This window comes from Hetaerina americana, unplaced genomic scaffold, assembly GCF_022747635.1.
Source record: "Hetaerina americana unplaced genomic scaffold, ioHetAmer1.1.p SCAF_39, whole genome shotgun sequence".
Classification (NCBI taxonomy): Eukaryota; Metazoa; Arthropoda; class Insecta; order Odonata; family Calopterygidae; genus Hetaerina; species Hetaerina americana.
Genome location: NW_027286974.1, coordinates 3,004,403 through 3,018,417, shown reverse-complemented (window position 1 = coordinate 3,018,417; position 14,015 = coordinate 3,004,403). Strand labels below are relative to the sequence as shown.

The 14,015-nt window shown below is 40.8% G+C and overlaps 1 protein-coding gene across 1 annotated transcript in view; it reads right to left on the bottom strand.

The window, feature by feature from the left end:
• Positions 1–13,419, bottom strand: part of LOC139691715 (uncharacterized) — a 24,081-nt gene extending 10,662 nt beyond the window's left edge. Inside the window, exons 1-4 of the mRNA XM_071589567.1 lie at positions 13,285–13,419; positions 9,525–9,710; positions 5,012–5,239; positions 1–114 (exon numbers count right to left, since the gene is read on the bottom strand). The exon at positions 1–114 is cut by the window's left edge and continues 32 nt beyond it. Coding sequence (XP_071445668.1) covers positions 1–114; positions 5,012–5,239; positions 9,525–9,710; positions 13,285–13,419 — 663 coding nt within the window. The remainder of the gene's footprint in view (positions 115–5,011; positions 5,240–9,524; positions 9,711–13,284) is intronic.
• Between the last annotated feature and the right edge of the window lie 596 nt (positions 13,420–14,015).

The window sequence follows — 14,015 nt, the reverse complement described above, 5'->3', positions numbered from 1 at the left end:
GCGGGTCTCTCCACAGGTGGCAGCAGCTGAGCTGTTGCAGCCCTCGTCGGAGGTGTCCTGATCAAAGTCCCGTCCAGTGCGGACGCCCTCCTTCGAGTCCAGATCGCATTCATCCTGAAAATCAAACACTGAATGAGGTACAAGCAATGCCGTATACCACAACACCCTTACGTCCACACCCATTTGAAGTTCAATTTCTCTCCTTTCATCATGCCGCGGTACACGTGGTCTGTACAATAGATACGCAAACAGATGCACATGGAAACGCATCATGGATCATCCTCTTCGAAGTGTTCTTTTACTGAAATACGAAGGAAAGGGCTTCCCATGGATTGCTGCAGACTGCTCGAGGACGGGATCTTGGTAACTCTGAATGGTTGAGGCCTTAACTTTGTAGAATTCCATTTTTAAATTAGGAAAAATAAAATTATCTTTGATTTCTACAGAATAAACTTTATTCGTCGACTAGTTTCGTTTACACTGTGACATCATCAGGACAAGTCAATGATGTCACAGTTTAAACAAAACTAGTCGACAGAAAAAGGTTATAACTTAGCCAAGGATAAGAGAACGATCCTCCTGATTCTATTGCAAGATGTTTCGATGAAATACCATATTAGGTATGTCCTTTATGTGTACAAGGTATGTACTTGAAGTAATGCCATTGATTTATTTGATTTCTGAAGGGACTGCATGTCGGACTGTGATTGGAGCGGTCGTAAGTGGCAGTGTGGGAACCCAGCTAAGCAGTGTTCCGTTGCTCGGTGTGCTCTGAGGAACTGGATATAGATGAGAGGGGCCATGGGTCTGTGAGAGTTAGTTGTTCCATTGATCTTGGTGATCCAAGTGAAAATTCAGTGCTCGTCAGAACAAAGATTTGCGAAATCAAGTTCAGGTGCGAGAAACTTGGCGAGACTGCTTCAGAAACTGCTTCCATGATGGAGACAGCTTAGGGAAAAGATATCCTCTGTCAGATCGGCAACTGTTCAATGTGCCAGTTATGTTCATTACTCTGCTGTTGTTGCCCTTTCTTTTTTTTAATACCGTTTGCCGTCTGAAAATGGAAATTTAAGGACGAAATGACGGGAGCAATGAATCAGCGTATGAAGTTTTTACGGTGAAATGCGATGGTTCAAGTTATCACGTGAAATTACGTTGAAAGGCACTGACGGCTGTTTAATGCAGTGACAATGCTCTGAAGAAGAGAACATCCCTTTTCGAAGTGGATTAATAAGTGCTTTCAAATGATTGCCCAAAGACAAGATGCCATTGATGATAGAGCAAGGCCTATTTGAGACATTCCTATCACCTGTGTTTGACGTTGATACAACAACATTGATCGTGTGAGCGCAATGGTCCCCCGTTTGTCCTTCCTTATTGTACGTCATTATAATAATAAACTGTGATCTGAATCATGATGTCAGCTGATGAATAGTGGAGAACTGAATTCCGATGGAAAATCAATCAAAATTTGCCCAAACACACACACAATACACTGATACCACCACTACTACTACTACCATGTGTTATATTATTAATAGATCTTTGCCCCATTTTGCAACTTTTTCATACAGGGTTCGTCCGGAAAATAAGTGTACTGACTCCTGGGCTGGGCACGCCGCTCCAGGCGCTCCCAGCACCGCTCTGATGGGCTGTGATTGGAGGGGGGTATGTTGGCAAGCGACGTTGAAAAAGGCAGTCGGCTCTGAGCTGTGGTGTAGTGAGGAGCTCTGTTAACGCGAACCTCCACGCTCGACCCACGTCACGGAACGCGATGCCGAAGTTTTTGGAGCAGCGTTATTCCATCAAATTTGCGGTAAAGCTTGGGAAATCCTCTACCGAAACTGTCGGTATGATTAACCAGGCTTACGGGGAGTCAGCCATGTCCAGAAACATGATCTTTCGGTGGCACAAGATGTTCGTGAAGGGCAGAGAAGAGGTCGACGACGAACCACGGCCTGGACGCCCATCAACGACACTCACGGACGAAAATGTGCGAAAAGTTCGCGATGTACTGAACTCTGATCGTCGTCTTAGTGTTCGGATGATAGCAGAGCAGTGTAATGTGCCAAAAACAATAGTGCACGAGATTATTAGGGAGCAATTACAGATGCGAAAAATTTTTGCAAAGTTGGTGCCGAAAGTGCTCAGTGATGATCAAAGACTCAATCGTTTGGAAATCGCGACACAACTTCCGGATCACTGCAAAAATGATCCACATTTTTTAGAGACTTCTTTCTGTTCCCGAAGATAGTTTGTGGAGGGCAGAGAAGAGGTCGACGACGAGTCTTCGAGAGGTTCCCGATGATGCCTTCGCGGGAGCGTTCCAGGAATGGGAACGCCGCGGGAACAAGTGTATCGACTCACAAGGGTCCTATTTTGAGGAATATTAGCTTAAGATATGTTAAAGTGTAATAAATTTTTTTTCCTGAGCTCAGTACACTTATTTTCCGGACGAACCCTGTACTATAGGACATTTGTGTTGTCTGTGTCTATTCAAAATCTACCTTAACGGGTAGAATACCAAATGATTAAAAGAGGAGCCGTTGAGACTTTTAAGGTTTTTTTCCTCTTTGCTCGTGTTAGTTTAGAGTGGAATATTTGATCGGTCCAGAGTCTATCGTTTGTTTGTACGTGTACTCTGTATTATGATGAATAACTGATCGAAGCACTTTTCCACTTGATAATTTTTTTTTTAAATTTTATGCCCGGGTTTCGATGTATTACATCACCATTAGGTAATGATTATGTAATACATCGAAACCGAGTCGTAAAAATAAAAAAAAAATTATAAATTGGAAAAGTGCTTCGATCAGTTATTCATTAAGTTCGACTTCATTCCGTGCACAGATAAAGGCTCACCTGACTTTTTCATTAATTGTTCATGCGGTGCATAAAAGTGTAATAAATTTTTTTTCCTGAGCTCAGTACACTTATTTTCCGGACGAACCCTGCATATATTGATCGAATATAAAATATCCCAATTGAAGATGTGATGTGATGATGAAGAGGGGGATATTGCGTGTGTATCAAATGACACTTTGGGGACATCAAGAATATGGCGATTGATATGATGACGTGTGTGTGTGTAGAGAAAGAATAGATAAGAGAGAGAGATACAATCAATAGTAAAGCAAAGAAGAAACAATAGAAAACTACTGATTAATCAATTTATGGAAGAGAGCCTTAGATATAAAAATAGAACTGCTGCCTTCTTAATTAAATTAAAGTGAAGTGGAGGAGGAAGAGGACTTCTTCCAAAGGAGGTGAGTGCTTCTATATTATTAATATTACTATTAAACGGTATTTTGAATGGACTAGAAGAATAAGATTAGAAGATGGAGAATATAATAATGAGAATAATTGGAACAAGGAGGCATAGACATAGCCTGGAATAATACAAATAAATTAAGGAGAGGGAGAGAGAATGCAACAATTTCAAAGTGTGACTAAAAATTATTTGCCTTTGACTGGAATTTGAACCTGGATCTCTCTTGATGTCCAGTCTGAGTTCTTTTAGACATTTAAGCTATCTTAAGGTGTCCTCTCTCTTGAACTCTGTGAAACTGTCAGTCTCTTTTAAACACTTATATGCAGTTTATTCCTTTGATACAAATTCCAAAGATACTGCTTTGGAGATGCCTCAGTACAGTAAAAGCACTCGGACCGGACATTGAGAGGGATTCCGGTTCAAATCCCATTTTTATTCACGCTCTGAAATTGTTAAATTGAAATGCACCCCTTAGCGTTTGAATCCGTTTAAAAGTTACTGCTGTGGTATCTCCAAAGCAGTTTCTCTGGGATTTCGAAGGGAGAGTACTCTGAGAATAAGAAGGAAGGAAAGGGAAGGGAAGCAAGGACACAACACAACAGCAAAACCCATCCATATACAGGGTCGCACCCAAAATTGGTAGGACTAATTTTCTCCGGCACGAACAGAGCGGTGGAGGGGGGTCTGCCTGGCAGGGTAAGGTGGAGGGGGCTCTTAGCAACAGACCGACAACAACCTCAGTCGCCTGCGGGCTGTCGTTGAGTGAGGACACCGTTTTTAGTGAAGCAAGTTTTTGGTCCGCAATGAAAAACAAAATGAATCTGAATTTAGAGCAACGTTATTCCGTGAAGTTTTGTGCGAAACTCGGGAAGACGGAAACTGAGACCCTCGATATGATCAAGCAGGCTTATGGGGACACTGCCTTAAGCCGTTCCACAGTATTTGAGTGGCAAAAGTTGTTTAAAGAGGGTAGGGAGCTCGTTGAAGACGACCATCGCTCCAGACGGCAAGAACCGACACGAATGTGGACAGAGTGAGGACACAGACCGACGCTTAACCAGTGAAGAAATTGCAGACCAGTTGGGTCTGTCTGCATCCAACGTCCAACGCATTATTTCACAGGATTTGGCCATGCGCAAGGTGTGCGCCAAGATGGTGCCGAAAATTCTGCCATGGCGCGCTCGTCGTCAGACAGCTCCTGGCCAAATACGGCGTTCCCACGTTGCCGCACCCGCCCTATTCTCCCGATCTGCCACCACCGGACTTCTTCTTCTTTCCCCTGATGAAAAGACAGCTCAAGGGACGACGTTTTGACTCGATAAAGGCCGTTCAAGAGGCTTCGATGAGGGTCATCAACGGCATCCCATTAAGAAAATTTCCAGCGGGTGTACACGGGGGAATGGGAGCAACGTTATAGACTAAGTGTGTAGCAGCTCAAGGAGCATACTTTGAAGATTATTAAGTCGATGTAAGTATATCGTCGATAAAATTTTTGTAAAAAAATCAGTCCTACCACTTTTGGGTGCGACCCTGTATAAATGTGTGCTTATATGTAGAGGACTCAATATAAATTCAAAACCAAATGTTAAGTGTGTTATAATATGTCCTCAGTTTGCGTATTTATTGGACAGACACCATGCAACTTATTCCCAATCATTACTTTCGCACTTCCATTTGCAAATATATTGATTCTTCCATTTCATTTCAACGCTGCCGTACATCCAAAACCACGAAACTCACCGGTTCGTCATCCATTTCACTCCGCACCAATTCCCTGGGGTCGTCGGCCTTGAAATAAACCGCCTTCCCCTCGGATGAAGGCGATGCCGCGGTAGAGCCGCTCGACCCCCTCCTGATGCCACTGCCATCTTGGCGGAGAGGGCAAACCGAAACCAACGGCTCTCCATCTTCCACCTTGATGGTGCTTGGTGCTCCATCGACAACGGGCATATGCCGCTGTGCCAAGGACTGGCAAAGAAAGGAATGGCACGTCAATGCAATATCAATACCAATATGCAATATATATGTGTATATATGTATATATATATATATATGTATATGTATATATATATATATATGTATATGTATATATACATATATATATATGTATATGTGTGTGTGTGTGTATATATATATATATATATGCTTTCGTAGACATTACACGGAAGTGGCGAATAGTACATTACAGTAATAACAAAGCATATAGTAAGTAACAAACAATATAGAAACACAAAAAAAAGGAACACGTTATTTATTGATAATTTTGACGGAATTCTGCTCCATCTTCAACGGAAGATAGAGAAGGAATGATTACTTCTATATTTTCCGATGAAGACGGAGTTGAATTCCCTTGAAATTATCAAGAAACTACGTGTAGGTGATCTTTTTTTTTGTGTTTCTATATTGTTTGTTACTGTGTAATGTACTCTATATATATATATATATATATATATATATATATATATATATATATATATTTGTATATATATATATATTTGTATATATATATATATATATATATTTGTGTATATATATATATATATATATATATATATATATATATGAATTAAACTCACTTGGAGAAAATAGGCCCATTAATTCACAACATATTCTTGGATATACAAAGCCCTTGGAATTATATATATATGTATATATATACACATGTATTTCACCCTGAAACAGTTTAATTTTCTATGCACTAAGTGTTGAAATCGAAATACTTTTGATCTCTTTTTTCCGTCTGATATTGAGTTATGTTTCCATAAATTCTGAACTGCAAACAATCGAACGTGAGTCTTACTGGTCTGTCTTAAAGGGAATTACGTGAATATTCCGTCCAGGGTTCTCTTCGTTCATTGGTGGATTCCTAATCCCTTTCGTTGGGGACAGGAACTGACGTTGATCTGTGCCAACAATTCTTCTCTTTCCTATCCTCGTCAATCAATCCATTCGCACCCTCTCCCTTCCGCAGCGAATGAATGTCTCACCTAAACCCTTTAAGACATTGCAACGAGGATCTGAAATACAATCCCAAACCCTTTTCTTCCTTATCTATTTCCCAAAATGCCCCTCCTCCATCTCACCAATAGTAGTAGTAGTATTATGTAGGGGAGGCTGTGACCGACAGCTGAGGTCATTTGCGCTTAGAGGGGATGGACAGGAAAGGATGAAGGGTGGAGAGAGAAACCCGGCGTCAGGCATCAGCCTACTCTGACTACGAAAGGCACCAAGGGGTCAAACAGTTTAATGTCCCATCCGACGGACGGCGTACTCACTCAAAGTGCCCTCCACAAAGCACCTCAAGTAGGGATCGAGATACCCTCTCTGAAAAATATTCAACACCACCGCCGGGATTTGAACCCGGGCCCTCTGGGTGGGAAGCCAGTACATTAGCCCGAGCACCAATCTTGATCTCCTCGGTCTTGCTATCAAATATATTATAATAATACTCCCCCCAACCTATTCCAACCAACTTCCTCCTCCAATATTCAACGTACAGTGTCTGTACAATAAGTATCGTGACTGGTTCGCTGTAGCCTCAACGGGGAGAGATGGATGGGGGTCCAACTGGTCAGCTCGGTAGAGGGGTCCCCCATCATTCAGGAGCACTTCAGTTCAATCGCCTTCCGGACATGCGTTGAGACAGGAGGTGGATTATTTTTGTGACATGTGATTGCTTGTGATGTCGTATCGCCAGTAGATAAAGCACTCCGTCAAGCAACGCTACGCTGTGAAGTTAGGCCTAAAGAGTGGGCTAATGCCGACACCGGGTTACCCTCCACCCTTCATCCTTTCCTGTCCATCCCCTATGGCGCAAATGACCTTAGCTGTCGGTCGCCTCCCATATATACTACTACTACTTGGTAGATGGGGTCCCCCATCATTCAGGTGCACTTTAGTTCAGTCACTTCCGGGCATGCGTTGAGAGACAGGAGGTGGATATTTGTGACGTGTGATTGTTTGTGACGTCGTCGAGCCAGCATATGGACTTCTCAGTCGAGCAATGCTACGCTGTGAAGTTAGGCTGCGTTAAACTCGGGAAATTCGCGTCGGAGACCCTTGGAACTCATTAAACAGGCTTATGGGGATGATGCCTGAAGCCGCATAAGAGTTTTTGAGTGGCACAAAATGATTAAGGAAGGCCGGGAGCACCGCGTCGGATGCCCGACGACCGCTCGAACCGATGCTCAGGTGGCCAAAGTGAAAAAGGTTTTGGACTCTGACGCGGGCATTTAACCATCGCCTTTATCAGTGAGGAGACCGGCCTTTAAGTCGGAACCGTCTATACAATTGTCCCAAACTAAAGTTAGATCAATTCAGGAGGAATGTATTTGGAAGATTACTAAGTAATTGTAATGATAACTGCAATAAATATTGATTTTTGGAACCAGTTCAGATACTAACTGTACAGACCTTGTAGGTTAAGATCTTTTTTTTATCAAAAAATGCATTTATTAACTAAATGTACACATATTTTTCATCAAAGTACGAAAAAGCGGGAAATTTAATTATAATCATTTCTCAAAATGTTTCTTTAAAAATATTACTATTTTGTTTCTGCATAAAACATATCATACATTTTGCCATTTTTAAGAAAAACCCGAGTATTCTACTCACGATAGTTGGATTTCAAAGAAAGATTTCGATCGTGTTGTTTGGGGGGAATTAAAGAATGAAATGAAGATAAGATTTTAAACAAAGGAAGGGTAACGTTGAACTATACTTACGAGAAGGCTAAAAGATTACCATCGTGAAGTAAGAACAGAAGATCTGCTTTAACAACATTAAGAGATTATAAATTGGGGTAAGATAATACTTGAAACTGAAAGATCTAAGAGAAAGATGGAAGATTAGAGTATCAATCAAGATTAGAAATAGAAATACGATGAGAATTGGGTCAAACTAATGAGGGTATATTGTAGGAAATAGGTGGAATATAGATTGGACGGATAGGGATAGACTAAACCTAATTATAACCCGTACAGATTTAAGTCTGTACGAATGCTGTCAGGTGCGAGTATGGGATGGAATGAATCCAGATGGGCAGTGCTTTAGGAATAGGTGTATGGCATGGGATGTCCGTTATCAACTGTGCTGTTCAATATATACATACAGGGTGCGTTTCAAAATTAATGCAATTGAATTTCCCACACCGCACCTATTGGTAATGTTGGGATAGAACCACGTGGAGCAGGTGCCTATGCCGAAGGAACCGAACTTGCTGTCTGCTTTCGAGTTTTTTGAATTGTTGGCTAGGAACTAGCAGCTATAAGCCTGATAGTTCCTAGCCATACACCAGGGCAGGCCAATGCTGTCCCACCCATTCCACTCTATCCATCTATATAGTCCTGACGTCACTCACAGCAGAGACTTCTTTGCGTTCCCTCGGATTAAAGGCAGCCCTGAGACGGAACCCATCTTATTATCCATACATAAAAGAGATCCAATCAGTTAGTTCTGTGACTAGAAGACCTTTTGCGAGAGAGAGGTCCTCGGAAGATGCCTTCCAGGGCACGTACGGGTACTATGGCAGATTTGCCGGATAAAATGTGTAGTGGAGGCCCAAGAAAAGAGTACTTTGAAGAATATTAGGAGTTTTAGCACATCTCTTCAATAAATTACTTTGAAAAATGATTGTTAATTAAAAAAATAGTTTTCAAACTCAAAGGATAAGGGGGCGTAGCCTAATATGAATAGGAGAGAGTACTTTGAAGAAGTTGCTGGAACAAATGTGTAGTGGAGGCCCAAGTAAAGAGTACTTTGAAGAATATTAAGAGTTTGTGCAAAGCTCTTCAATAAATTAATTCTTTAAACAATTATATAATTGAATTACTCATATTTACGAAGGGGGTACACCCAAACGTAACCAGAATAATGCCACAGTTAGTGGAGTTTATAGAGCACACATTTCTTCCGTTAGGTGAGCATAGTACAGCCCGGCACACGGATTGCCGTCGTCTGGAAAGGTCAAGGTCAGTGACATAATGATTTATTTTGTAAAAGAAGCATCTCTTGCTCCCAGTTTTTCGTCACGGCAGATTTAAATGAATAACAAATCGCTGTCGTGTGAAATTTCGCTTCCCGCTCGGGGAATTAAGCCACAGAAACTGTGATTAAATGTTAAAAACAGCTTGACAAGGATTGTGCAATGGGAAGAAGTAAGCCAAACCACGGTTTTGGAGTGTTTGCAGGGCTTCAAGGGGGTTGGGATTCAATTGACACCGTTTGGTGCATCTCCGACGCCACCACTCACCAGTGCCGTACCGCAAGGTGCCGTGGTCTTGGCTTTCGGCACCTGTGGGGACGGACGTGGCTTTGAGAAGCGCTGGACGAAGGCGCTGTTCGACGAGATGCACTTGAACTTGAAGTTGCTGACCTCCTCCAACTTGTCCACACAGTTGAGGCAGACGTGCCATGGTAGGTCACCCCCGGGAACGACCTGTGAGAAGGACACAAACAAATAGGTCAAAAAAACACTCTTCAAGGGTACACTTATGTCCTTTTTGATTCATTTCAGGGACCAACAAGCGCAGGGTTTTGTGGCTACGGTCAACAAATGTATGTGTAAACAAGGGTGACCTTTAGGAATTCAATATGGAGCTGGATTTTATCTTCAACAGAAGTTTTAATAAGTGTTTTATGAATGTGTTGACTTATTCCCATTGAAGTTTCATCCATTTTGAACAGTCGGTTGTGTTTTGACAATCGTTTTGAGTTTGTCGAGAGCTATTTTGTGGTATTGAATAAATAAAAAACACTCCAATAGTCGTTAACAGTTTAACTTTCAATACAAAGTACAAATGAGATTAAGGTTTGTTCTTCTAATCCCTTCAATCTTCAACCTTAAGGCCAATTCCCCGATTTAAGAGGTATTCCCTTCCGTCTCTGTAAACACTCTTCCCTTTCCCCACCCTTTCCTCAAAGCCCACTTTGTCCATTGGTTGCCTTATACTTCTCCCAAACCCCACAAACGTACGCTCAAAAGTTCAGTCTATTGGCTCCCGTCTTCTTATCCCAAACATTTCACACTATATATATCCATCGGAGGGTTGCGGTAGTCCAGTGGGTAGAGTGTTGGCCTTCTGACTGGAGGGTCCCGGGTTCGATTCCCGGGCAAGGCACTCTGGGCCCCTGCAGCTCCACCCAAGCTAAAGTGATTTTTCGGATAGTACCAGGTCTTCCTGGGAAACCATACCCGGCACAGTGTACTAAGGAACTGGCCCCCCTTAATACCCTGATGTGTGAATTTTCACACGCCGTAATTAGGACTTAGTACTGGGTGATCTCTACCAACACCAATACCAAACCGACCTTCCAGGGTTGATTACTGTGTTTATGGTTTTTTTATACATTCATCGCATGCCTTTGACCGATTCTTCACTTCAACTTGGGTTGTCGGGACAATTCACCTTCAGTACACTGAAGAGGGCTACTCCGTGGCCAAAATATATGTACTCATATTCACCTTTCTTATCCCTTTCCTTATTTACCCTTCGCCTTCCATCCTTTGAACTTGTGGCCTTAGCCAACTAATCTCATTCGTACGCAATAATTTCAGGGTAAAAAAATCATTCGCCTTTGACCGGGATTCGAACCGAGAGCCCTCTCGATGTCCGGTCTGAGTGCTTTAGCCAGTCAAGCTATCGAGGCGTCCTCTCTTAAGCCCTCTAAAAATTGTTAAATTGAAATGCACATTAGCGGATGACTCCGTTAAGAGTTACTTTCGTGGCATCTCCCGTGCATTTTCTCAAGAATTTATCTCATCTGTAACTTTTTTTGAAATGTTAACTGTTTACGGCTAGTGGAGTTTCTTTTTTTTCAATTTATTCATTACTGCTAGATGTAAGCACTCTCTCAATTCAATCAATACTTTTTCTTTTGTTGGGAATCGGAATATAATTAGAGTATCGAGATGTAATTGAAAATTATTTGTACGTCTGCCCAAATCAAAGGTGAGTTGGATGCCATCCACGGGGACTTAGAGTCATCATTTATGACGGCGAAATTTTAAGCAGCTATGATAAATATATATATATATATACATATAATATATTTATATATATAATATATATATATTACATATATATATATATATACACACATATATATATATAACATATATATATATATATATATTACATATATATATATATATATATGTAATATATATATATATATATATATGTAATATATATATATATATGTGTTGGGTCGCGGTGTAGTCCAGTGGGTTGGACAGCTGACCGGAGGGTCCCGGGTTCGATTCCTGGGCAAGGCACTCTGGTGGCACCTTCAGCTCCACCCAAGCTATTTCTGATTATTATTCGGATAGCACCAGATCTTCCTGGGAAACCATAACCGGCACACTGTACTATTAAGCAACTCTGGCCCCCCTTAATTAATATCCTGCTAATCTATGGATTTCACAAAACACCATAAATAGGGTGAACTCTACCATCTACCATACCAAACTGACCTTCTCATTGGTTGATTACTACTGTGTTTATGGTTTCATATAAGCAGCTGTTAAGGCGAATCCATTATTCACGACATGGACACGTGGTACTATGGGATTGACCTTATTCTTAATTAAACTAATACTCAGGACGTGATATTCTCTGCAAAACCTGTCATTCTGATAAAAATACTTCTCACCCTACGACAAGCAACTGTAAAGTTATTAATGACGAAAAATTTTTTTGGAATACACTTTTATAGATACCTGTAATGGGGCTTCCACTTCACACATCTAAGTAAATACATTAAATTCTGAAGCATACTGCTAGTATGGTTGTTTTAAAAACACTGTACACTATGGTCTATTTAATTGTCTAGTAGCATATGGTATCGTAATCTTGGGAAGTGGGTCACCAACTAAGTTAAGTAAAATATTAATTATTATTCAAAAGAAATAGCTAAGGTCCCTGTGCGATTAACCCTACATTGCGAGCGTCTGCCCACTGCAGACGACTCTTGCTATTGCCTCGCTATAACAGCGATCCCTTGTGCGTGTTGTTTATTTATAAGTACTATTTGTAAAAAAGAACATGGCTCTATTCCCCTTAAATAATGCCACACACATACCTATGAGACTAGGACAATAAATCATCTAGAAGCCAGTTGTCCCGTTCTCCGACAGTACCTGATACACCACCCGGCCGTACTCAGAGAACGCTGATATTAGGAATTGTGCCATTCCCATGCAATGCACGGATAGCAGCCTATAATTCTCACAATTCGGAGAACACAACAACTTTGGAGGGCCGACGAATGATTCGGCTAGGTATCTCAAGTAAATAACAGCTCCGCGTGGCTATTTGCAACACATATATTAACAAACTCCGATTTCTAAGTTCATCGTATCAGTTATTTCACAACTCACACTAGAATAACACTGAAATATTCCTTCGTTTCCCGGGAACTCATTAAAATTATTCACTTTCCGAAGGACGCTACCATTAAATCCTTACGTCACAATTACCATAGTTACAGAAATAATACCGGTTCACAATTCCATTTGTTTCATATGTGCCAGCATAAGCGCAGTTGCTCATTTAATATTTCCTTCAGATATGTATTCTGAGACGTTTTGCACAGTAATGCCCATAACGATTGACAATAGACAGTTAGCAAAGATGTTACCCCCAATGTAAAAGATTGTCGAACTCGAAAAGTCACGAAAACAACAAGCATACCACATGATCTATTATAAGAACCAAATGAACGAAAACTATAGACAAAAATTGTTGGAGGTTCGGGATTAATTGCGTTTCCTTTACTTTACGATTCAAGAAACCCTCCGATAGTGTATAAATGTCATATTTGATGTAACACTACTGTTTTCTCCGCGTAAACAATACATTCCACGGCAAAAGATAAAAGTGATATATTTACGACTGCTTTGAAATGCATAAAATTTCCAAAAAATGCACCCTCAAACTGATTACACTTATCATAACATGTTAAATCATTGTTATTATGAGCAGGGGAGGCATGTTGAAAAATGAACTTACTTCTAATCGTAGTAAATCTTCGACTGTTTCCTTCACCTCGAATCCAGGTTCAGTCTCACCTTCACAGATATCAACCAGAACTTCCCCATAACTTAAACATAACCTACATATTAAGTATTTGCTCTTCGAGCCCATTGTTTGTCAATTGATTTCATTCACCGTTGTTTACATTTGTAATACAACACATCACCGCAAGGCTTCGCCAAAAGGGGCAGCACAGCATTGGTTCTCTCAGAATCGATTTATATCGATTCATATCGACCTTTTCGGTGGAACCTTTCAAAGTCCATCCCAAATAAGACATTTAGAATTTACTTCCATTTACTGTTTCCTTTGCTTTAATTCTTTTTGAAACATTTTTCACAAATTTCCTCAGGTTATTCTACTGTACAACATAACTCTCAGTTTTCGTTAAATTTCGAAGATAAGAGGGTAGTCTGACAAAGGAAAGCACACATTTCTGTACACCATTAGAACGAAAACAATTATCAACAAGTAAAAAGTACATTAAGGTACAATTCTTTAAGTTTCACAATCATATATTATTTATTTTCCAAGACAGTCACCCGTTGTTAAGGCCATTTCTCCCAGCAACGTGTCACAAGTTTTGTTTCATTCCGTCACTGACAAACTCTTCCCGACTTTTCTCGAATCCATTTTGACTTATTGACAGCTACGCCTTCGCCTCATCGTTCGAGGTGCTCATAATAAACAACAGCCTTTTAAAATGA